This window comes from Dipodomys ordii, unplaced genomic scaffold (assembly GCF_000151885.1).
Source record: "Dipodomys ordii isolate 6190 unplaced genomic scaffold, Dord_2.0 Scaffold4, whole genome shotgun sequence".
Classification (NCBI taxonomy): Eukaryota; Metazoa; Chordata; class Mammalia; order Rodentia; family Heteromyidae; genus Dipodomys; species Dipodomys ordii.
The window spans coordinates 19,933,094-19,957,970 of record NW_012267220.1 but is presented as its reverse complement, the minus strand read 5'-3'; the positions used below and the strand labels follow the sequence as shown (position 1 = coordinate 19,957,970).

Below are 24,877 nucleotides of genomic sequence, written 5' to 3'. Positions count from 1 at the left end.
CTTTTTGCTTGTGTGGTTCTGAGGAATGGAACCCAGGGCCTCATGCGTGCAAGGCAAGCGCTCTACCAATGAGCCACCTTCCCAGCCCCTCCAGAACTGTTCCTAACAGTGTCTATTCAAACTATTTTATATAATTATATATTATATGTATAATTATATATTATATAATTACACATATATAATTACATAACTATTATGTAATATTATGTAATATATGTTATATATTATATAATCATATAATTAACTATTATATTATTATAGCAGTTGTGCTATATAGAATGCAATGTTTTGTATTATATGTTAAATATATTATACAATTAAGCATAGAACCACTAGAAATCTTTATTTTTTTTGTCGGTCGTGGAGCTTGAACTGTGGGCATTGGCGCCGTCCTTGCAGCTCATTGCAAACACTCTACTATTGAGCCATGATGCCACTTCTAGTTTTCTGGTGGTTTATTGGAGATGATAGTCTCAAGGACTTCCCTGCCTGGCTGGCTTCGAACTGTGCTCCTCAGAATCCAGCCTACTGAGTAGCTAGGATTACAGGTGTGAGCTACTGGCACCTGACTGGAAATCTTTCCGTATATTTTCTCTAGATGCAATGTTTCTTTAACATGTGATAGATCCTTAGGTTTCTGTCTCTCAGCTGGTATGCACAGTATGCCACATTTGGTTGACAGAATACTCAATCATCTTGTCTTTTTTTCCCTGTAAAATGACCCTTCAGTCCATCTCATTTTCCCTCCACACCAGTCCTACCCTGAAAATTTTCTGGCTGCTCTCTCTGATGATAAGATTTTCCTTTCTACGAGGTACTGCCAGAATGATCTTCATAAAGTACTACTTGTGTTATAAAATCCTTGGCTTCAGAAACCAAGAATCTTCAGTAATGATGGCAGTGATGTCTCCTTAACATTTTTATAATCTGAGGCATATTTCTAATCACCCATTTTATTCATTTTATTTTTTCATTGTGATGATGGAGATCAACAGATTATCTATTTTAATTTTCCACTTTACCTTTAGTGTTCTGTTGTTTCTTTTTGGGAGGGAGGGGGGTCCGGTCGTGGGGCCTGAACTCTGGGCCTGGGCACTGTCCCTCAGCTCTTCAGATCAAGGCTAGAGCTCTACCACTTGAGCCATAGTGCCACTTTCAGCTTTTTTCCTTTTGCTTATGTGGTGCTGAGGAATCGAACCCAGGGCCCTCATGCATGCAAGGCAAGCGCTCTACCACTGAGCCATCTTCCCAGCCCTTCTGTTGTTTCTTCTACCACCATATCTATTATGCTTTTTACCTACTCAGACCCCTTTTTTCCTCTTCCTTTCCTTTAGTAATGGTTTTGGTTACAAGAACAAACCTTACCCAACATAAGTAAAAAAATCTTTGAGTGAATAATGCAGGATATATCACTGTGTCAAAATAAAAGAAGTGCAGCTCAGTTGCCCAAAAGTGGAACACTAGAAACCAATGCATAGCTAAAACATCTCCTCTCACTTTGAGGCTGGTGCTTTTTTATTCTGAATTGCTATTTTTCTTTTTCAGGCTGTGCTCAATTCTAAGGCCTTCTACATGGTATGCATGCACTGTATCATTGAGCTATATCCCCAGTTGTTTTTTTTTTTCTATGTGAATCACCTTGCAACTATTTCTGCTCAGAGTCCAATAACAATCAGACAGTTCAAGCACAGAGTTAAGATTGACCAGCTATCCTGGTGTTCTAATAAAAATTATTGGGAAAGAGATGGATGAGATTCCATCTTTGCTGAATCACCTTGGCCTGGAGATAGGTGTCGCTTGATCCTCTGCCCAGTCAACTGGACTAAAAATTTAGGAGGGAGTGAGCTTGAAGAAGGAACATGGGAAATTCCCTGAAAAGGGTATTGGACTCCAGGAAAGGAAGTGATAGGCATGTCTTACTGAAACTTGAGCCCATATTAACATTACTTGAACTGTAAACTATTTTATATATTATTTTCCAAACTTAAGCCTATAGTCTCCATAACTGAAAAGTAGAAACAAGTAATTGTTTATTCATAGGAATACTATCCATTCCTTAATATCTATGGACCCTCATGTTATAGTAGGTTTTAACTGGAAGATAATGGAAAGAATGAAAATATATTGTCTGAATTTTTTTCTTTCCAGATTTTCCTGAAAACATGGACTGCCAAGAGAGAAATGGGACATAAAACTAAGTACATTATTTTAGATTTAAGATTTGTAAGTTGGCATTTCATTGCAATGGCTGAATTCAGATGTACTCTACATTGTTTAAAGAACTGAGATTGATTTTATATAGATTAGAATGATTATGATCTTTGCTTTGAAAATTTTTCTGCAGTATTTGCACTAAAAATGCCTATTTATCATTGATAAATCCTGTCCTATTTAAATTTCACTGCTATTCTTATAATTAAATACCTTATGCATGTAATTTTAGTTTTAATATTTTATAAAAACTACTTAAACTTGTAGTTTTAATTTGAAACTGCCTCATTTCTTTATCAAGAATGGTATCTTATTTAGATTTTTTTCCTCTGAGTAGTTTTTTTTTTTTAAGTACTTTGAGCTACGGAAAGATACCCACACCCTCCCTTTTTCCTTCTTTTTGGATAAAACTTTCAAAGGCAATTTGTTTTTAAATATTCATAATATCAGAAAATATCAAACCTGCCAATGTGCCATCTCAAAGTACCTTTTAATATACCTATAATAAATAAAAAAAATAAACCAGCTTCTCTTTTATGTTTTATATTGTTTTTAAAACTAGAGATGCATTTAAGAAGCAATACAAGTAAATATTTTACTTAGTTAAAAACCTGTCTTTGACTTATACCAGTCTAACACCAACTGTTGATGCTATTTTAAGGAGTATGTATCTGATGGGTTATGGTTAGATAAGGATATGATTTCTAAATTCCTATGTCAAAAACAATTTTTTTGTTAATAAACACTAACTCTAGACAAAATATGTCCATGACTTCTTCTAATGTCTGTTACCTATGTAGTAATGTTACATAGCATATAGCAATAATATATGTTAGCTATATAGCTATAAGTAAGTATTTAATTGTTAGACAGTACTAATTTCTAAATGAATTTAATTTTCAGTTTGTGGTCAGCATTTGTTTTTATGCCATGTCAGAATAAATACATGTATGGTGTGTATGTCTAACCTACAAGTTCATAAAGGAGAAGTCTTGAACAAGTCTATATGTAAATCTCATCCCATTTTGATTGTCCTTCCAGTCCTAGCATACAGTGGCAGACCTCCTCATCTTCATGCTTCTGTTCTGTTTGTGTTATGGCAATCATTTTGAAAAAAATCAAAATTACTTTCTTAGGATTGAAAAAGACTTACTAGTAGTTGTTTGTGGGAAGCAAGTATTCACATGGACTAAAAAAATACAGTATTGGATATAGAAAATAACTTTAAAAAATGTTTGTGCTGATACTGGGGTTTGAATTTGGCCTGTATACTCCCTAAGCTTTTTCACTCAAGCCTGGCACTCTACCACTTGAGCCACACTTGCACTTCTGGCCTTTTTGCTGGTTAACTGGAGGAGTCTGGTCACAATTACCTGCATGTAACAAATTAAAAATTAGTTCAGATATAGATTATTTATGCCATTTACGATTTCATTTCAGTTATTGGAGCTCCAGTAGAAATTAAGTGGTGGCTATTGTAATTCATAGGTATACTTTTTAACAATTATCTATAGACATGCATTCCAAAATAAACACTCTGATTTTACTTAATATATAATAGAAGATTGGATGGAAATCGGAAGCACAGAGGAAAGCTTAGGTTATTAAGATATCCAGGGTAGAAATTTGCCATGGAAAAAGATTTAAAATAGAAGAAAGTTCTAAATCAAGCCATTTCTAGGAATAAACATCAAAAAATTAATATTGGAATACAGGTTGATCGCAATTTGTACTAAAAAGTTAGCTTGATATATAGAAATTAATCATATACTCTGAAAGAATAAATTTATTTCAGGGTTTCCCCTCTTTTCCTATCCTTTATGATATAAAAATTTAGTTTTAATTGAATTTACTCAATCATGATCAAAATTCTTATCTATTTTACATGCAGTTTACCTTATCACTAAATGTAAGTACTTGAGCTGTAAATATTACTAGTTACCAATGTGCCTTGAGTCAGCCTGTTAGTTTATTTCCTATTCTGTAGATATTAGAACACTTCCCAAGTGAATTTTCATTTAAATGAAAACGTAGTGTTGTAAACATTAGTCTTGTTGGATTGACAGTACTCTTCCAAAGTTCTATGAAAGCACTATAAGGAGCAATAAATGTCATCTTTTACACACATTTCAATGTTAAATTCTAGAAAGTAGGTGGAATGAACAAAAGCATTTATGTGGCTTGGTATCACATTAAAAATTAAAATTGTACACATTAAATATACTATTTAGTTTTCTAAATAATGTATAGTCCTATGTGGTATGTGTATTTATATATACATATATATGTACATACATATACATACATATGTGTGTGTGTGTGTGTGTGTATATATATTGTTGTTGTTTTAAGTAAATACTGAATGTTAAACTCGGGGCCTCTGGGTCTTGGGCTTGGTAGGCAGGCACTCGGGGCCTCTGGGTCTTGGGCTTGGTAGGCAGGCACTTTAACACTTTGAGCCACACTTCTAGCTCTTTGACTTTAGCTAATAGGGTCCTGTACTTCCTTTCCAGGCCTACCTGGACCGTGATCCTATTTCTGCTTCCTACATAGTTAGGATGACAAGCATGCAGCCAGTGAGCACCTGGCCCATTTTTAAAGTATTAATGTTTTTTAATAGGCTCACAGTGCCCACTGGGAGAAAAAGTAGCATTCTGATTATTGTACAACAACGTTTCTAAGAGTGAATAGCTACAAGCTGTGGCATGACATGAGTGAAGTTACAAAATGTAAAAGCCGCTGCTACTATTTCCTAAGTATTTATTAGCCATGTATTCCCTCTTGCATACAATATACTACACAGAAAATAATAAAAACATTCCTTGTACTTAATTGGGGAACTTTTAAACAGAAAATTCTCAAATTTTATAATTTAAAAGACGTACACTTGCTTTGTTTTTTATAATAGCGCTTCTATATTACAGATTTTTCATATAATAAAATTCTTAAATAGGATGAACAACACAATTACAATTATACTATAGTTTCACTCATACGTATTACTACACTCGAAATCTTTCATACTAAATAGTTCAGCATTATGACTTTCTTGCCCTTTCTTTTTATCTTGGTCCTGTTTCAGCAAAATTTAATACATTCTTCTATAGTTTTTCACATATTTAAAATACTGATATAAATTATACAAATTAAATTCCTTTATATTCTACAATTCTCTGTAAAACCATAAAGCATGAATACAGTTTCTCTCTACAAACATAGCAACATTTCTCCACATTTTGCACATGAAAAATTTAGGTCACTTAATCAAGTTCTGTTTTTTAAAAGTTTAAGACAGCAAATGATTGTTAAAATGTGCATTTTAACAAAGCAAAAACACTCAGAACTGACATTCAGCAGTCAGCAGTCATAAATTGGAATTAATGTTAACCAAAACATTAACCAATTACATAATTTCTAAAATGACAGATGCCATAACTTACATTGCTAAATACTCAGGACAACCAGATTCTCTAGTTCCTAACTGGGATTTTCCCTTGGCGATGTTTACCCCACTGACTGAACAATGTTGTACTTTGGGATCAGGCTGGTAGTTGGCTCATATGGTCTTTGTGATGTAGCCTCTGTAACAGCAGTAAAAGGTTAAGAACATTAATATGAACCGAATTGCCACATGGAAGACCCAGAAAATGCATGTTGCTTCTATACTTTATTAGATATTAAACCCATTTCAGAGAAAAAATGAGTTATAAATTTTATTTTTTAAGCAATGAGGAAAAACAGATGCCAGGGAAAGGCAACAAAACAGTAACAATTGAAATTATCTAAGGAAAAGTGAAAAGTGATTATTGTACCCAAAAGATAAGCTTTAAGAGATTCAAAGCTTGTTAGGAATATATCTAGTAACCAAAAAGTGTATTTTCTCAACAGTATACCTAATCTTTAGAAATACTGGTAAAAAGGTCAATAGGAAAAGTAAATTCAAATATTTTAGGAAACACAAATTGCATGTGGACATGGAACAAGGGGAAAGATTCTAACCCATAGCGTTTGAGGGAAAGGGGACAGGTTTTCTGAGTAGATGCATCCCATGGCAAGGAAGCTTTCTATTGATAACATTTAAGTGATGACAGATGTAATGGGTGTGTAGTGATTACAATTTTTGCAGTCTAGAAAGAGCTTCAAAACAGCAACTTTCCTTATATTTGATGAAAAGAAATGGGTACTTTTGTTGCCCAACATCTAAAGAAATTGAGTTGGATTTTTTTCCTCCATTTTCATAGCTGCATTTTGTAATTCCTGATGACACAAACCATTTCTTGAGTTATTTTTAATTTCAACATCACTGTTCCCTTATTTTGGGTAGTGTTTCTATATGTCCTTTACTTTGGAACTGCCAAAAGAAACTTCAGGCAGTGAGAAAGACAGCTTCATCAGAGTCCCGGTCCTTACCGCTATCTTCGCTTGGTGCACGCTCACCACCACTTGGAGACCGACAGCTCAAATCCTCCACCCCGGATTCTTGATCACTGTTCACTGACAGATCGGGATCTGAGCTTTTCAAATTGTCTTGAGTTAGAATGAGAGCTGAATCTTCATCCCCCTGTGAAGGGCTCCTGGATGGAAATGATTTCATGTTCCCACTGTAGTCCTGAGGTGTGTTGGCCAAGCTGTTATCTGAGGTAGAAAACCCTGAGTATTTGCTGGGCTCACTTTGCTTACTCTTTACTTTAGTGCCATTCAACTGGACTTTTTGAATCTTTTCCAGTCTCTAAAAAAGAAGTAATAATTTTAGGCAAATATTGATATTTCTTTAAGATTTATGATTATGTATAATGTTAAGGACACAGGAAGAAGCAGATGTAGGTTCAAACCTGGACTTTATGGATTAGTCAACCTCAACTGTTACCACATATAAATAGAATAGAATATTACACAATTTTTAAAAGTGGAGGAATGGATGTTTACTATATGTAAAAGTTAATTTTACTTTTTCACTTTTTCATGCATTCTAGTACTCCCCAATAATAGTAACCCTGACCAATTAGTACAACCCTAGCCAATTAGTACAACGAACTATGCCACAAACAGGGCCAAATGTCTGAAATGACCTACATTTGGGCTTTGGTTATCTGGTGTTCACCTGGCTGAGACTGTTGAGGCTATCCATTGGCTAAAAAGAAGAAATAGATGTTCCATATTTTATATGCCAGGTCTCAAGAAGCTTTCATAGAGCACTGCTTAAGAAATGAGCTTGGATAATAGATTAACAATTTCAAGAGGGTCTTACTTCTTCTAGGGCCTCTAGTTCTTCCTCCAGCTGTTGTGATTCCTCCTTTACTGCCATGAGGTAGTCTGTGACAGACTGTCGGGGCTGCATCCCTTTTTCAAAGCGGTTATACATTCCACTCCAAAACCTGGGGAGGAAGGTAGACATATATAGTTACCTTCTCAAGAATAGTCAAATGAATATTATAGGCTTGAAAAACCCATTTCTTAAGATAGTAATGTCAAGTAGATACACTCTTTTGGGGAAGTCTATAACTACTTTTAGGGAAGGATAAATTCTTGAAGACTATCTGTATAGATAATATTGAATTAGAAGGCATATGAAGCTGGCACTGCTGGCTCATGCCTCTAATCCTAACCACTCAGGGCTGAGATCTGGGGATTATGGTTTAAGCCATCCCAGGCAAGAAAGTTTGTGAGACACTTATCTCTAACCACCAAAAAGCCAGAAGTACAGCTGTGGCCCAAGTAGTAAAAAGGGTAAGGAGTGTGTGTGTGTTGCTTCAGCTCCATAGAGCAGCCTTTTAACCTTATGTATTTGGCTTTTACTTCATCACAACACCAAAAACTGACCTTTGTGAACAAAATAATTCTTCCCCTCTTTTCCTATATAGTAAGTAAAGCATACTGAATGCAAATAAGAAAAAATGGCACTGGGCTCATGCCTGTAATCCTAGCTATTCAGGAGGCTGAGATACGAGGATCACGGTTCAGAGCCAGCTGGGGCAGGAAAGTCCATGAGACTCTTATCTCCAATAAACCACCAGAAAACCGGAAGTGGTGCTGTGGCTCAAGTAGTATTGTAGAGTGCTCGCCTTGAGCTCAAGAGCTGAGGGACAGCGGTCAAGCCCAGAATTCAAGCCCCATGACTGACCAAAAGAAAAAAATGCATCATAGGGATATTCTCAGGCCTTCTTACTCTTAGTTATTTAGGAAGGCAAAGTTCTTCAGTAGCAGGCACTTAATGTTACCCAGTGCCTAGAACTGTGCCTGATCCTCAATAAAATGTGCTGTTATAAATAAGTTGGCTGCAACTGTAGTGTGTCTCAGTTCCTCTAAAACCTTTTTCATGAGCTATGAAAACTTTTTTTGTATTATAGACTAATCTATTATAGAGGTCTAGGGAAATAACAGTACCAAAATAATTAGGAACAATACCATCCTGAGAAATAAATTCTGCAAAGGAAAAATTGACACCAGGAGCTGGTAGAGAATAGGGAGGAATGTCATTTGTTTTTCTCTGTGTTGTCTTGCTGACCTCTGACTCATTTTTCCTATCATACAGGATTAACCATATAAGAATAATATATAGCACACATCTAGAATACACCTAGTAGGACCTGGAGTGGCCACTTTTGTCTCCCCATTCCACTGTGTACAATCTTAATTTTTTGCCCAAGAGGAACTGATTACATACTTGTACATAAAGTTGCATGGAGCTGTAGGGAGATGAAAACTTTCCTGAGTCTGACCATGATCAGTTCGAAATAGAGGATTCAGATAGTCAGCTCGGTTCTTCCAGAGGTGAGACCATAAGGAATATGTTCTTTCTTGAATTCTGTTATGAAGAAAATAATCCTGCAAATTATCAATCTGAATAGATGTATAATGTTAGAGCTGGAAAGAAACTAATCGTAGTTGACTGAACATAGAACATCCTATTCTGTAGGTTAGAAATTCAGTTTTTGTTGGGTTTTTGGTACAGCAGAAAAATGCTGTAGTAATCTCAACTTCATCTCCTCACTAACTATTCAAGTTGACAAGATGTTTACTTCTTTTGAGTATTTATTTTTTTAAAAACACATAAAAACAACAAACCTCTACAGTTTCTTAGGCTCTCCCCTACCAAATAGTTACTAAACACTTATTCCCAGATACTTTTCTAAGTGCTTCATTTGCTTCCTCTCATTTTGATCCTCACTGAATTTTTACACAGTATATCCATTTTCAGGAAAAGAAACTTAAGTAAGGGATGGAGACATTAATGATTCTCCCATAGCCCCATAGCTACTAAGTAGAAATTTCAACTAGAATTCAACATTAGTAGATGTAGTAGAATTAGCTGGTTATTTCAACAAATCATGAACTGTATAGAAAATACGGTGAGACTAAGGAATGCACTTTGTTTCTTTTAAGTCATTCCCATATATCAGGAGTCACACTTCATTCTTATACAGATGGTACTAAACTAGTGAAGCCTATTTTATTTGAACTGATAGTTTTCAAACTATATCTGATGCTGTGCAATCCACAAGATCATTCTGTGAAAAAAAAAACCTCAAAAAAAATCTCGTTTGTATTTCTTAAATCACTCAACTTACTTGGAATTTCAGTCTACATTGTCTCTACTTTTACCCTTGAATAATAAACTAACAATGACTTGAGTTGCAGGGCACGCATGGCAGTACACACCTTTAAGACCAGCCCTTGAGGCAAGAGGACTGTGAATTTGAAGACAGCCTGGGCTCCGAAGCAAGAACCTCAAACCAAGTAACAACAAAAAATCCTGGTGGCCTGAGTTTCAAATTTGCTTTTCCACTTACATTTACAATTTTGTCACACACAAAAAATAACCACCAGTGTCTGTTTTTTCCTTTTTAATGCAAAAACTACTTCCTTTAAATATAGAATATTTCCAATAAATGACAGTGTTCTGAGTCTCAACCTGGCAGAAATTGTGAGGGGAAAAATGAACCTATACATATCTCTGACATGTTGATGTCATTTATGCCACTTATGAAAATATTTTCAGGAACAAGAAAACAGCTTCAATAAGCCAGTGTAAATATGTGACTAAAGGAAAGATCCTTCCAAATTATGAAAAATTACCTGAAATTCTCAATGGTCAGAAACTAGATGAAAATTAAACACTAAAACACTTACTTGAGTTCTTGTCTCTCCTTCTGGCTATTACATAGGAAGTTTCCAAATTGGCAAGAATAAATGTGATGCTGAATGTGAATTAAAAACCTCTCATTGAACTCAAAGGCACAGGGAAATTGTTCCATTAATTGCCACACACACTCAATGAATTGGTCAATTACTGGAGAGATTTCTTTTGGGTCACCATCTAGATTTCCGTATCTACAAAACAAAGTATTCGGGATTTTTATAGTCAAATATTTTTTACAAATTAGAAAACTATAAATGCAAAAGTAATAAAAATCAACCCTAATTCCTAAGTAATTCTTAGAAACTCAGACGAATAAATGTAAAAAAATAATCTTAAATTCCAGTTTTAACACAAACTTAGTAATGAAGATTTGGGCACAAAAGAAAATTAATGCTAAGGATAAAATTCAAAGGACTTTACATGAATAAGGAAAATTTTAAGTTCAGTTATGTTGCTCTTTAACCATTTCCATGTTTGTTTTTTCTATGCTGTCTTCTACCTTAGAAATGTGAAATGTCTAGTACATAGTGGAACTCTCAAATTGGGAATAATAATGTAATCTTAATTGGGGACTTCTCTCCCTTCCCCCCCCCCCTTCCCCTTCCTCCTCCCCTCCTCCTGCCTCCTGGGGCTTGAACTCAGGGCCTAGGCACTGTCCTGAGCTTTTTGCTCAAGGCTAGCACTCTGCCATTTGAGCCACAGCTCCACATTTGACTTTTTGGTGCATAATTTGAGGTAAGAGTCTCAAACTTTCCTGCCTGGGCTGGCTTTGAATCATGTTCCTTAGATCTCAGCCTCCTGAGTGGTTAGGATTACAGGCATGAGTCACTGATACTGGGCTTTTACTTTTCTCATTTTTTTTTGAAATGGAATTATTAGCCTGGCATGGTGGCATAGGCTTCCAGGACTAACAGTAGTCTGAGGAAGGAGTGTCACACTCAAAGCAACAGAGTTTTAGATTTTTACCTGTGATTAAACTTATGGCCAAAGGAGATCCAGTCCTTTTCAATCAGGACCTACACAAGAAAGAATGTAAATGTCACAGAAGGAAGCAAATGGATGGGAATATGAAACCTAAAGCCTCCAGAGAACAGAAGTCAGTATCCTTAGATAAGCTGCAAATCATTAAGAATTATCCAGTGAAGTACAGGGAATGGCAAAGTTGAAGGTTATGAATGGGAAAATAAATGAGAATAGATTATGAAACTATAATATCCCTACCCACTGTGTGTTTCTCAATAACACGGCACTGTTCCTCTTGCTTCATATATTTATTGTGGGACAGGTGTTCTTATCCTTGCCATTTTAGAGAAAGGGAGACTGAAGCAGAAGATTGAATATTTTGCTAGAGATCGTGATACCTCAAAGCAGTGAATGCCACTTGCTAACCTAGGGGGATGTTGCAAACCCTATACCATAACCACCATATGATGCTGCCTCTGTATAAAGCAAAACCCCAACTTTTCAGTGAGAAATGGGGATGTTTTCTTTTAACCTTTAACTACATATTGTTTTCTAAAGTCATGGGATTTAGGAATATATTAAATAAAATATATTCCTATATTATAAAATAACATTCCTAGGATATAAATATATTTAATAATATATATTAGAAAAATATGGTTTTAGCCCTGCTTTAGATTTAGGATTACCAGTAAATTTAAAATCTGCATTTTAAAATACATAAGTATATGCAACAGGCCCATTAATACCACCAAAGCTCTAAAATAGCCCTTTGGCTTTCCCTAGAAATACACTGAAGTAGGTCCTGACTCTAAAGGCTGTGTGTGTGTGTGTGTGTGTGTGTGTACACGCACACATGCGAACACTGCAAATTCCAAGGTTAGATGTGAACAATGAGGATGGGTCAGTGGAAGGACAGAATGGTGCAACTAAGAACCCTTCACTTTCCAAAGGACAGACTGAAGCAGGAGGGTGACCTTCAAGTCTCAGGAACTTGTCAGAGGCAACTGGCAGTTCTTGGACACCTATTTTCCACCTGCACCCCTCCCCAAATAATACAGAAACTTATGGACAGCAAGTCTGCTTTTCTCTTGTCCAGGTGTCAGCTGAATATTACTTGCTAATCCCGCAGTAATAAGATCTCAGTAGGGCTCCTCGGCCCTCATTTTTCCCTAGCAAGGATTCAGCATTCACTGAAGGGCTTTCTACCAAACCATGGAAGCTCCTTCAGTCACAGTGATGAAACTGCTTCATGGAAACCACAGCTTTGCCACTTGAGGCAGCCATGGCCTCGGGAAGTCCAGGTCGCATTGTGGTGCACACCTAAAGGAAGAGGATGGACTCAGGATTTCAGCAAGACCATCGGAAAGGAAGAAAGGCAAGAAACAGAAACTTGGCAGTTGAAGTTTTTCTCCCCAGATCTATTTGCATGTAAAATATACAAAATTTTATTTCCAAATTACCTTTTATTGAGATTGAGACATGGCTCAAATAGTAGGACACTTGTTTAGCAAGCAGAAAACTCTTACTCTAGCACTGTCAAATCACATACTTGTTTTTGAAAAGTGTTTTCTGTTATATATTCACATATTACCTAAGTTTGAAATACTGCTGAGCAAGTTATAGATACATATCTATTAATACCACATATATCTATGTATATGTATATCGTTATTTAGTAAGGCACTAGTGGCTCACACCTACAGTCCTAGCTATTTGGGAAGCTGAGTTCAGGAGGACTGCAGTTAAATATCAGCCTAGGCAGAGGAGTTCATGAGACCCCTTTTCAACCATCAGCTGGGGCATGTGCTTGCCCTTCCAGCTATGCAAGAAGCTAAGATTGGGAAGATCAGGGTTCCAGGACAGCCTGGGCAGAAAAGGCTCCATCTCAATGGAAGAAGCTGGGCATCATGGCAAACGCATGTCATCCCAGCTATGTTGAGAAGCCTAAAGTAGATAGATTGTAATCTAAGCACATGCTGAGGAAGAAGTAAGATCTTATGTCAAAAATAACTAGTGCAAAAAAGGGCTGGGGGCCTACCTCAGCAGTAATAGACCACCAGAAAACTGGAAGTGGCGCTGTAGCTCAAGTGGTAGAGCACTAGCTTTGAGCTGAAGAGCGCAGGGACAGCACTCAGGCCCAGAGTTCAAGCCCCACGACAGACAGAAAAAAAAGAAAAAGAGATGAATGCAAAACCGTGCTTTCAAACCCCTGTATCTCAAAACAAGCACTATTTTCTAAACAACTAAATATATTTTATGTTCACCCCCCCAAACTTGCATGGAGTAGCACTGTGAATTGGGTTTAATATCCCATATATTTCCCTCTTTTTTACCTTTTCTCCAATTGATCTTGTTGATTTACTAAGAGAAAAATAATGTTGATTAGGAAGAAAAAAAAAATGCAGCAGAACATTTCTAAATGCCAGTCAGAGCCTCACATCTCTCCCTGGTAAAGCCCCCAGCCAGCCACACTCACCATGAAGCCCTTCAGTGTTCGGTAGTGAGGGTCTAGAAGCAGGCTGGCCACAGAGCACACCTGAGCAGTCCTGTCCCAGCCATCGGAACAGTGAACCAGCACACTGGCCCCTTCCTCTGAAACGGCCTAAAACACGCCCAATGGCAAAGATACAAAGAATGAATATAAGAAGGAAAAATCGTCAGGAGCAGGGGTGGTTACAGACGTACACAAAACAGCCTTCATTTTTTAAAACCTTATTTGGAAGAACTTGAAGAATTTACAAAACTACACATGAGAAAATACAATGAGCCCCCATCTACTTCCCTCCCTCCTCCTGCCTATTTAGAAGTAATCCCCAGCATCATAATCTTTCACTTATAAATATTATAGAATATGTCTCTTAAAAAAACAAATCCCTTTAAAAACCATCCATAATATCATTGTAAGTTAAAAATCAACAAAAATTCCTTTATCCTTTTTTTTTGTTGGTTGGTCGTGGGGCTTGAACACCGCTTGGGCACTGTCCCTCAGCTCTTTAGCTCAATGTGAGAACTCTACCACTTGAGCCACAGTGCCACTTAACATTTTTTTAAATTTAGCATTTACACCTTCATTAAAGCAGAGCCAATGGGTGGCTTTGTGCTAGTTGAAGCTTTTCTTTTCCTCCTGTTATATCCAGTAGAAGATTTACCAAATGAAAGTTTGTTTCCTGTGCAAACGTATGGCACATGGCCTCCCTCCTGCTACCCTTTTTCTTCCCCACCAGTTTTCACATTAAGTCTTACTGAATTTCTGGGGTTGCTACTGGCCCCTACCATTTCCAAAAAGGACCCCAACACTTTTTTATTATAAAACTGTGATATTACAGATTCAGGGATAAAGGTCAAGTAGTAATAGATCTAGGAAAAACAGAAGGAAGAGAAACGTAAAATCCCTACAAGAAAATTTACTAAGAAGGAATTTCTAGTATAAAACTACATATGACTCTGAGGTTACCACTTCTGGCAGAAAACATACATTGGAAAACATACTGGAAATTTCATACTAGCATTTATCACCACCTAAAATTCTATTTTTATTTGTATATTCCTTTTTAAAACATTGTTGTGGCCCACAGAAAAGCTGTACAGCCAACTCCCTACTCAGAGGGGCCCTGCTGAGTATAGGTAGGCTCTGCGGAGAGGATCTTTGGCAGTCAGATTATGTTGCTGGTGTTAGATTCTTCTGAGATCACGTACCTTTGCAATGAAGATGCCCGCATCCATAATGGCTTTAATGTGCCTCAACCAACCAGAGTTCTCTAGGCCCCACAGAAAATTGCTCATGGAGGGAGACTTTAGCTCACACACTGAAACATAAATTGTGTCGTAAAAGTGAAATTACAGCAATCATTTTATATTATGATATGGTATTTCACAGGCAGTTTGTTAATAATGGTTTTTTGTTGTAGAAACTGCCTGGAATACTTAGGTCAAAATAAATATCTAACTTAACTTGATCCTACTGAGAGTCTTATCTCCAAAGTTTAAATTCCTAACATTAATGGGAATGTTTCATTCTTACTATAGTGATATCTAGCACAGAACATCCATTTACCTTTCTGGCAATGATACCACAGGTAAGCACCTGAAGAACCCTTGAATTTCTCTAGTGCAATGTAAGAAAGTTCAAAGTTTGGCGCTTTTTTTTTTTTTTTTTTTGGTGTGTGTGTGGTGCCAGTCCTAAAACTTGAACTCAGGGCCTAGACACTGTCTCTAAGCTTATATGCTCAAGACTCTACCACTTGAACCACAGCTCCACTTCCTGCTTTATTTGGTAGTTAATTACAGATCATGTCTCACAGACATTTCCTTTCCAGGCTGGCTTCAAACCATGTTCCTCAGATCTCTGCCTCCTGAGAAGCTAGGATTACAAGTATGAGCCACTGGTGCTTGGCTAGTCTGGCTTGTTTAACGGGAGAAATCTTGTAGACATTTTTGCCTTTTCTGGCTCCAAACCACAATCATCGAATCTCAGCCTTCTCAGTAGATAATATTACAGGCGTGAGCCAGTGGTGCCCAGCTTCATGAGTAGCTTTTTATACTGACTGCCTGACAGGGTTTGGATATTATATTAAATAAACCATGTTATTAAAATTAACCCACTCATCTCCTTTTACTTTTGAAATGTAGCCAACAGAAAATGTAACATAGGCATGTATGAAAATGAACACTGAAACCTGTTATAGTTCTTTTAGAAGGGGGTTGGAGGTTGGTAGAGGGTGATAAAGAGTGTGTTCTTGATCAGGACATATTGTAGGCCTAAATGAGAATGTCACCATGAAGTCTTACCGTTGTAGAACTAATGTATGCTAATAAAAACAACAGAAAAAATAACTTATCAATGAAAAAAAATAAAATTACAAAACCATGCTTCTCACTTGGTGAAGTTACTCAAGGAAGTTTAGTTAGAAGTAAACGCATTGCACATGGACCTCTAAAATAAAGGGTGAAACTCTGCCTTCCCTCGCACATGTCATCTCCTGGGATAATGCGCTTTGGTAACACTCAAGCTGTGGTAAAGGGTGTGCTTTTCTTTTGTACAGTAGGAAAATGGAAATTAGGAAAGGGAGGGGAGAGAAAAGAGCTGGCTTAAAGCCTGGGACCCATGTTTTTAGGAAGGACATACAGAAATTGATGATCCAGAAGGCAATTCTCAGCAGTGTGGCCACAGCACACCTCAGCAAGTTTCCGATGAGCTCAGGGGAGCTCAGACATAGTATGCTGACTGATAGCTGATCTGGATGTAAAGGCCAGATGTCAGCCAATAGCGACAAAGGAGCAAGCCAGCCCGCCCTGCCCCAGCACAGCATTCCTGTCCTCTGGTAACAGCTACCCAGCAATACCAGACAAGCCCTCCAGGTGGCAGGCTTGCTTCTGCCCATGGATGCTGCCCAGATCCCAGTGCGCTTCCTGCATCCCTATCACTCCCTCTCTTACCATGACCTGAAGTGTACAACTTAATCCTAAAATATACACATTCCACTTTGTGAAGGGGAGGATTCAACTGATTCCTTTAAACCTTCCACAGGCGTTCTCCTCTCCCCCTCCCTCCCTCCTTTTCCCCCCCTCCTTGGCACTAAACAGGCCAAACTTTCAGGCTGGTTAGCATTCTTGTAGACTTTTATTGTTTTTTTTAAGTCTAAGGTTCCTGGGAATATCTTGGCATCCAAACTCTGAAGCTCAGCCCAAGAACGAGATCCTTTTCACAATCTCTTCCCAAGAAGGCACAGAAATGGTCAGTTGAAAAGTTGCAGCTGAGCACCTGGAATCCTAGCTACTCAGGAGTCTGAGGTTTGAGGATCAAAGCTCAAAGCCAGACTGGGCAGGAAAGTCAATGAGACTCTTAGCTCCAATAAATTACTCAGAAAAAGCAGAAGTCGTGCTGTGGCTCAAGTGGTAGAGCACTAACCTTGAGCACAGAGAAGCCCAGAGACAGAGCCCAGTCCCCCAGTTCAAGCCCCAGGACTGGCAAAAAAAAAAATAAATTGTGCCAAGGGAAAGAGAGCTATGGATGGTTCTGGACCAGGCTCTAAAATGTGCTGGAGAGGGAATGCCCCAAAGCTCCCTTGCTTCACAGGATGGGCTGCCTGGCTCTTACCACATCAACTCCTTCCTTCCCACACGAAGAACAGCTGCTTGTATAAGCTTTCTGTGTGCAGGAACACTACAACTGCCCAGTGTGCCTGGTAAACTAACCTCACTGGGTTTTCAGGCAAGGTGACAACTGGGAGGGTGGCTAATGGTCAGTGGCTATGTTCAAGGCAAACGGCTCCACAGATGATTAACGCATCTGGCAGACGGGGTTACACTGGAGACTGAAACAATTAGTGTCCAGGCTTTTAAATATAAAACTGTTGGGTTTGTTTGGATAAACTCAGGATAAGGCAGGAATACTGATTTGCTCATTCTTGTTGCCAAACCCAAACCAATATTTACAAACCATTTTTGCTGAGCAAAGTTCATTTCTGATGACCTCACAGGCATATGCCGCAAACTACAGAGAACTGCACTTACTAGCCAGGCGGTGAGTGCTGGGTCTAATGACATTTGTTTTATATAACAGTGTAGCTATAGTCCCTACACATATAGAAACCATCCTCAAAAACAATTTTTTTAAGAAGCTACGTGATTTTGGAACATGAGAAATGTGAAAGTGACAACAATAGAAGAGGCTCATCTAGTCCTCCTCCGGCTTTTTCCTACATCAATCTCATTTTTTTCCCTATGCTGCTAACATGAGGTCAGACAGGGCACAAAGCAAAGGGTTCATTTGAACTCCATAAGAGTTCAAATGACCCTAAGCCCTAAAGATGAAGTATACATGACCTGCCTGAGTTTAATGTTTGAGTTATTTTTTCCAAATGAGACAAGTAGCCGAGATCAATGAGATAATTCCTAAAGAACTAGCAAAATTATAAACACTTCACCTCATTGTACATCCTAGCAAATGAAGCCATTCAGAGGAGATTGCAGAATGGAAATGTTTAGTGAAGTCTGATAGTAGTCTCCCTCTTTCTCTTAAAGTCTACCTGGTGACACAAATTAATCTCTATGTCCTGCAGGGAACTATATCCCCCTATTTAGATCAGTGATGCTCTCCTTACTACCCTACTTATATGTGAGGTTCTCCACACCAAAAGACTAGAAGACCTTAGCTGTGCACAGTTGCTTATGCCTTTAATCTCAGGTATAGAAGAAATTGTGAGTTCAGTCGAGCCAAGGCAAAAAGTGAGATTCTTATCCGAAAACTAAGTAGGACTGAGCACTGGTGGCTCATGTCTCTAATCCTAGCTGCTCAGAGGCTCAGAGGATCTCAGTTTGAAGCCAGCCCTAGCTGGTGGTTAATTGGTGGTTAATCTCTGGTGGTTAATCTCCAATTAACCACCAAAAAACTGGAAGTGGCACTGTGGCTCAAAGTGGTAGAATGGTAGCCTTTAATGAAAAAGCTCAGGGATAGCACCCAGGACCTGAGTTAAAGCCCCAACAGCGTGCCCACTCACATACACATACATACACATACACACACACACACACACACACACACACGAACCCAGGCCCTGAGTTAAAGCCCCAACAGCGTGCCCACTCACATACACATACATACACATACACACACACACACACACACACGAACCCAGGCCCTGAGTTAAAGCCCCAACAGCGTGCACGCGCACATACATACACACACACACACACACACACACACACACACGAAACCTAAAGTTGTGGCTAGAGCTCAAGTGGTAGAGTATTTGCCTAGCATACATGAGGTTCTGAGTTCAAATCCCAGAACCACACACACACACAGATTTGTCAGAACATTCCTAACACTGGTCACAATGATATTTTGTGAATTCTCTCTATATATAATTAATGTCATGAAAGTCATTTCTATTTACCTATGTCTTCTATTGAAAGAATATAATACAAAATGGTGAGATATAATCAAGCCTCAATTGTGTACACCTGTGTTGTAGTGCTTGCATTTACACAGCAGCCAATATACATACATCAGTATGTTCATGTCTGTATAACTAGCTTCTGATAAATGAGTATGTGTATAAGCAAATGTCAACATCCACACATTCTTGAACACTAAAAATTATCCTAAAGAAAATCAAAGAGCAGGTTTCCATGAAGAATTCCTAATTAGCTTTGTATCTAAAGACAAATTCACAATATGCAGTGGTAACATGTGCTCTCTAGGCTGAACTGGTATCGAGAACAAGATGAATTGTACAAAAGAACATTGAATGATTCCAGAAATACCACACTGTTTTTAGTTTTAAACAAGGGTGAACGTGAAATTTTTCACTTGCATTTATGGAGTTACTAGAGCAAGTGTAAGGGGCTGGAGATGGAGCCCCATGGTAGGGTACTTGATTAAAGCTCCGAGTCCCATCCTCTCCAGCACCATCAGAAAGTAAACTTCAACACATGGCAAGTCTAAACATACCTTACATGATTATTGTTTCAAGTTACTGCTTCCCTTTAAATTATATATATATATATATACATACATAAATAAATACATATACATACAGTATACTCTCTGGAATTTTCTTCATATATAAGTATGGATGTCACTATGAACATTAAATACATTCACCGAAGTGGAAACAAGAAGCCTATTGGACAGCAGTTGCTTGGTTTTTAGTTAAATGAATAAGTCAATGATAACAGCTATATACAACTACACAATAAAACAGCAAGCAGTATTCATCTAAGATTCCTGCGGAATAAAGACACAAAACTGGAAGTGGAGAGAAAGATGGCATGCTGATTGAAAAAAGTCTTGCCACACCGTTCCAAGCAGGGCCACACAAAGAAGAATCTTCATGCAGCACGACCTCATCAAGTTGAGATATGGACATAGCTCATGTACCCAACTCTACCTTCCTCCCACTGATTCTCTCCCAGCAACAAGGATGGGTAAAAGGTGATAGCTTCACTTCTGATTATAACAATGTCCTCAGTCTTGAAAAATGCCTATCCAGAGCTCCTCAATCAACCAGCTTAGTAGCAAAGAAAATTACAGGGTGTTCTTTAATTAGTTAAGGGGAAAAGCACTATCTATATAGTCTAAAAGAAAACCACTATAACACTTAATTCATTACGATATTGCTACATAATTGAAAGGCATCACTTTATCTCCTTAGTTGTTATATTTGCCCCCAAAATAGTTTGGTTTCAGACAGGCACTGGTGGCTCATGCCTATAATCTAGCTTCTCGGGAGATTGAAATGTGAGGATCACAGTTCGAAGCCATCCCAGAGAGGATCTGTGAGACTCTCATCTCCAACTAACCACAAAAAGCCAGAAGTAGAGCTATGATTCAAGTGATACAGCACCACAAGCCTTGTACACAAAGAAAAGCTCAAGGACAGTACCAAGGGCCAGAGTTCAAGGTCCAGGGCTGACAAGAAAAAAAAAGTTTGGTTTAATACTTACAAATCTAAGTGTAAATTAAATGAGCTATATGAAAGGATCTTTATAGGATATGAACCTGCTCCACAGATAAGAGCTGTTTGAAGGCAGAATGCAAATAACTTTACTTCTAGTATTCAGAACCTATTCGGATAATGTCTGTAACAGGTGGGTTAGCAGAACTGGAGAAATTAGGAGTAATGGTCAAAACATGCTGTTCTGGCCTACCAGGTGTCCAGCCAGCCGCACAGACCTTCTAATCTCAATGCCAAGGACAGCGGTGCGAAGACACCGATTGCATCACCTCATTAGCTGAGCCTCCACAAGTGGTTTATAATTTACTCAGAAAAAACAGACAGTCAAACATTGGTCAAGTCTCCTGAAAGGCCTCCAGAAAGCTGTCCTTGCTTGCAGCTGGAAAAGTTATGCCGAGGTACCACGATCCCTTGTCAAACAGAGAGCTGCCCTCCAAAACATGTTCAGCTTTCTTGTCCCTTAGAAAACGTGGTGAATCAGATCATATTGATAAAGGTTGAGAGGTTAAGTAAATACCAGTTTAACAACTAAAGTCAAATGTATAAGTTAGAAACATTCCCAGGAGCAACTTTTTGCATAAAAGAAAATTCATGTTCTCAGAAGTCATCTTATGAAATTTCAAAATGAAGTTTATCAATGTAAAGGTTTTCTAATGTTTATAACCGTAAACACTTCTCATACTAAAGCTAGACTACCTTTTCAATAACAGTACCAAGCTAGCTCAGTTTTTCCACATGCAAGAAGCACAGTTCATAAGAAAGACAGACAGGTCATGGAAATCTCTAGAAGCTCAGGAAGCCCTAATAGTCATGCCCATAGTATTGTCACAGCGAATAAGAGACAGAAAACTATTCATCCAAGTACAATGGAGATAACTGGGGGTGCGATTTATTTTTTTTCAGATGCAGGAATAGATTTCTTCTAACATTTAAATCCTTTTTTTCCCCAGTGCTAGTGATCGAATTCAGTGTCTTTTGTATGTGAGTAGAGTGCTTTACTAATAAGCTACAACCCCAGGCCTTGAAGGTTCGGTTTTAAAGTGCTTACAGTCAGGATATCAAATATCATAGCTACAAAGGCTCACATAAATTATTAATCTAATTCTCTCATTTTACATCAGGTAAGAGAGTAGCAAAGAAATTAACTGACGTGTTCAAATTTTCATAACTGAGATAAACCAAGAAGTCCAGTAGAGAATGAAATTTAGGCTTTTCTGTGACACTCGAGTTTTTCCAGCCTCATTATTAGATTCTCAACATACCCTATTCCTCTGACTGAACAGAGAACGGAATAAGTACTGCAAGCAAATGTGTATCCCAAGAAAAAGAAGTCAGCTCTTTCGCTGTCCCTCTTCAAGCCAGACTCCACATTCCCCACCAGGACAGCCCACTCCACTAGCACTCATCTCCGTATTTTCCCCAAAAGTATACACACAGCATTTACAGGCACGGCACAAACCTATGGGATTCTGTATCCTCCTCTTTCTCTTCTCAGTTGCTATTGGAGACAGAAATTGTAGACTGTAGCAATAGATTCCTCAAGAGGACCCTAAGCTTAAGATGCAAACTATCTGCTTGTGGTGATTCAAACAGCTCTTCTATTTCATGTGCTATCTTTTAAAATTTCCTATCTGAATGAGCACCTGCCTATGAGAATATGTCTTACAGTGTCCGTTGCTCTGGGTGGTAGAGCTGGGGCTGAAGCATGCAGTAGTTGCAGTAGTTACTATTGTTTTGAAATGAGGATCAAGACCTTCAATACCCTCCTTTATAAAGGTCACTCCCCAACTTGCAGCTACAGTTTATGAACCTGACACAAGAACATGGTGTTATTGCTTTCAATGTAGAACTGAGTATGGGCTACACTAACATTATGATCCCTATGTACTTTTATCTTAGATGGTAAGCACCACTGGACAGTATGTGACTGTGAGCAACCAAATGGCAAAACTACTTGATGATAATATTGAAAGAAGAGAAAGGCTCTTAAATGTTTAAAGAATCACTGTGATATATTTTCACCAACTTTTCACATCTATGTAATGCCAGAAAAAAATGAAACAAACCATTCTGAAATCAGATTATCTGCTTTTGTGTTGGCATCACAATTTAACTGTGGTTTTTTTTAATGTTCTGCATTAAGGAAATGGTTTACCTTCCAGCATTTTCTGCAGACTGCTCCTCATGACATGAATGTTCTCTATCCCGATAAACTGAAACTTGATATTGGAATAATTGTCTTCATTCTCATAGCCTTTCCCTGCAGCACGGTTTGCCATTGCATTAAGCTACAGTGGTCAGCAAAACAAAACAGTCACCAATTAAACTCAGGACATGAAGCAATCACAGCATTTCACGAATATTCATAAATACATACAAAATGATATGTAGAAACAGAATGTGATTTAAATCATTGGGGCACTATATTGAGTTGTGTATTTTCGTGCACTTAAGCTGAGCTTAGATTCAACAGCATGAAATTGTTAGCAAGGGTTAACGTTTTTTGAGCTAAGAAGCATTCCATAGAACAGACTCTACGGGAGATACCTGTGTTCTTGTGGAATTCAATGTGGAATTCTTTGACAGAGCCAACTTGTTCCACTTTAATACCACACATGACAACCTACAGGATGGCAGGAGAGCATCAATATAATCAATTTGGATATCTAGTAGAGTATGATATTACCAACGAACATGTTGCCAAACATGTTCATTTGTATCATTCTAATTTGCCTGTAAGGATCCCTCAGATACATAATTAAACCTTGAGCACAAATCACTGAATACAATCAAGAAAAAGAAGGCATATATTCAATCCCTAGGGACATTATCCTCTAGCCATGTTATTTAAATCTAGACACTAAATAAGGCTTTTTAGAAAATCACTTTCATTACCATAATTTTGCATGAGATATTGCAAGTTTCTTGGTGAAAATTGAGTTCAATGATAATGGAGTATGGAGAAACTTATTAAGCTTGAATTCTGTCCTAACTCTGTATAGCAAAAGTCTCTGTATAGAAAGAGCTGAGACATACAAAGATGTATGCCTGGCAACTCTCCACTCATGCTTGACTTAGCATGTTAACAAACCTATGAACAGTTTCACTGCTTATGCTTATTACCCCCAAGCCACAAAAAGGAAGCCACAAAGGATCCTAGCCAAAGAACCTATGCCAGGTTCTCACTATCAGAAAAAAAATGACCAATAGTTTTAATGATCATCTTTAAGTAGGTGTACAAAGTAATTTCTATTCAACACGTCAACTGATATGAGTACGATGCATCTTGACGCGTGTCAGCCCTTCCATCACTTCCCTTCTCATCTATTGCAGCCCCATCCATCCTCCGAAATTACCAGGTCTCATTTTCACTTCTATACATTAAAGTACTATGATTGAAAAATAACCCACGTTAAGGGCAAAATGTTAAGCAGTACTTTTCAAAATGCTAAGTGAAAAAAAGCTAAATTAAAACAAAAACATGTACATCTTTGAGTTAAGCTTATCTAATGGTAAGAATCTAACAAAATTAAAATGATCAGCACATAAACACAGATGTGTAAGTATCTAACATTTACTGTGATATTTTTATAATAAAGTATTGAAAACTCATGACTATCAATAAGGCAAGGCTGGATGAATTAAAGCAAATTCAAGCCCTGGATCAGGCACCAAGAAGAACATTGATCACATGTCTACGTATGTATGTGGGGGGGATTGTATTTCTGTGCTTAATGAACATGATAAAATATAGGTTTATTCAAAAATGAATGTTATATGTATGCCATAGCATTTTAAAAAATGGATGTTTATTAAGCACAGTAAGACTATAGACAGCTATATCAATTTGGAAACAGTAATTGAAGTAACAGAAATAAAATGTATCAGAAGTGACAAATAAAACAGCAGAAGGAAAGCCCGTGCCACACAGGGCCTTGCTCCAAGTGACTTCGGCTGGACGACAGCAGCCCCTCAGGACATTCTTCCTCATCTAAAAAGGAAGGTCGCCTCCTTCTAAGCAGGCCACAAGAACAACAGCTGTAGCCTGAATCAAGAGAAAAAAAAAAACTATCCTAGAAATAACTTATGTTCTTTCTTT

The 24,877-nt window shown here is 37.9% G+C and overlaps 1 protein-coding gene across 1 annotated transcript in view; it reads right to left on the bottom strand.

Annotated features, from left to right (window-relative positions):
• Nucleotides 1–4,954: 4,954 nt before the first annotated feature.
• Nucleotides 4,955–24,877, bottom strand: part of Mtmr7 (myotubularin related protein 7) — a 71,565-nt gene continuing 51,642 nt past the window's right edge. Inside the window, exons 7-15 of the mRNA XM_013026914.1 lie at nucleotides 22,934–23,066; nucleotides 15,014–15,123; nucleotides 13,794–13,919; nucleotides 11,318–11,367; nucleotides 10,342–10,542; nucleotides 8,876–9,016; nucleotides 7,460–7,586; nucleotides 6,622–6,940; nucleotides 4,955–5,792 (exon numbers count right to left, since the gene is read on the bottom strand). Coding sequence (XP_012882368.1) covers nucleotides 5,716–5,792; nucleotides 6,622–6,940; nucleotides 7,460–7,586; nucleotides 8,876–9,016; nucleotides 10,342–10,542; nucleotides 11,318–11,367; nucleotides 13,794–13,919; nucleotides 15,014–15,123; nucleotides 22,934–23,066 — 1,284 coding nt within the window. The 3' untranslated portion in view covers nucleotides 4,955–5,715. The remainder of the gene's footprint in view (nucleotides 5,793–6,621; nucleotides 6,941–7,459; nucleotides 7,587–8,875; nucleotides 9,017–10,341; nucleotides 10,543–11,317; nucleotides 11,368–13,793; nucleotides 13,920–15,013; nucleotides 15,124–22,933; nucleotides 23,067–24,877) is intronic.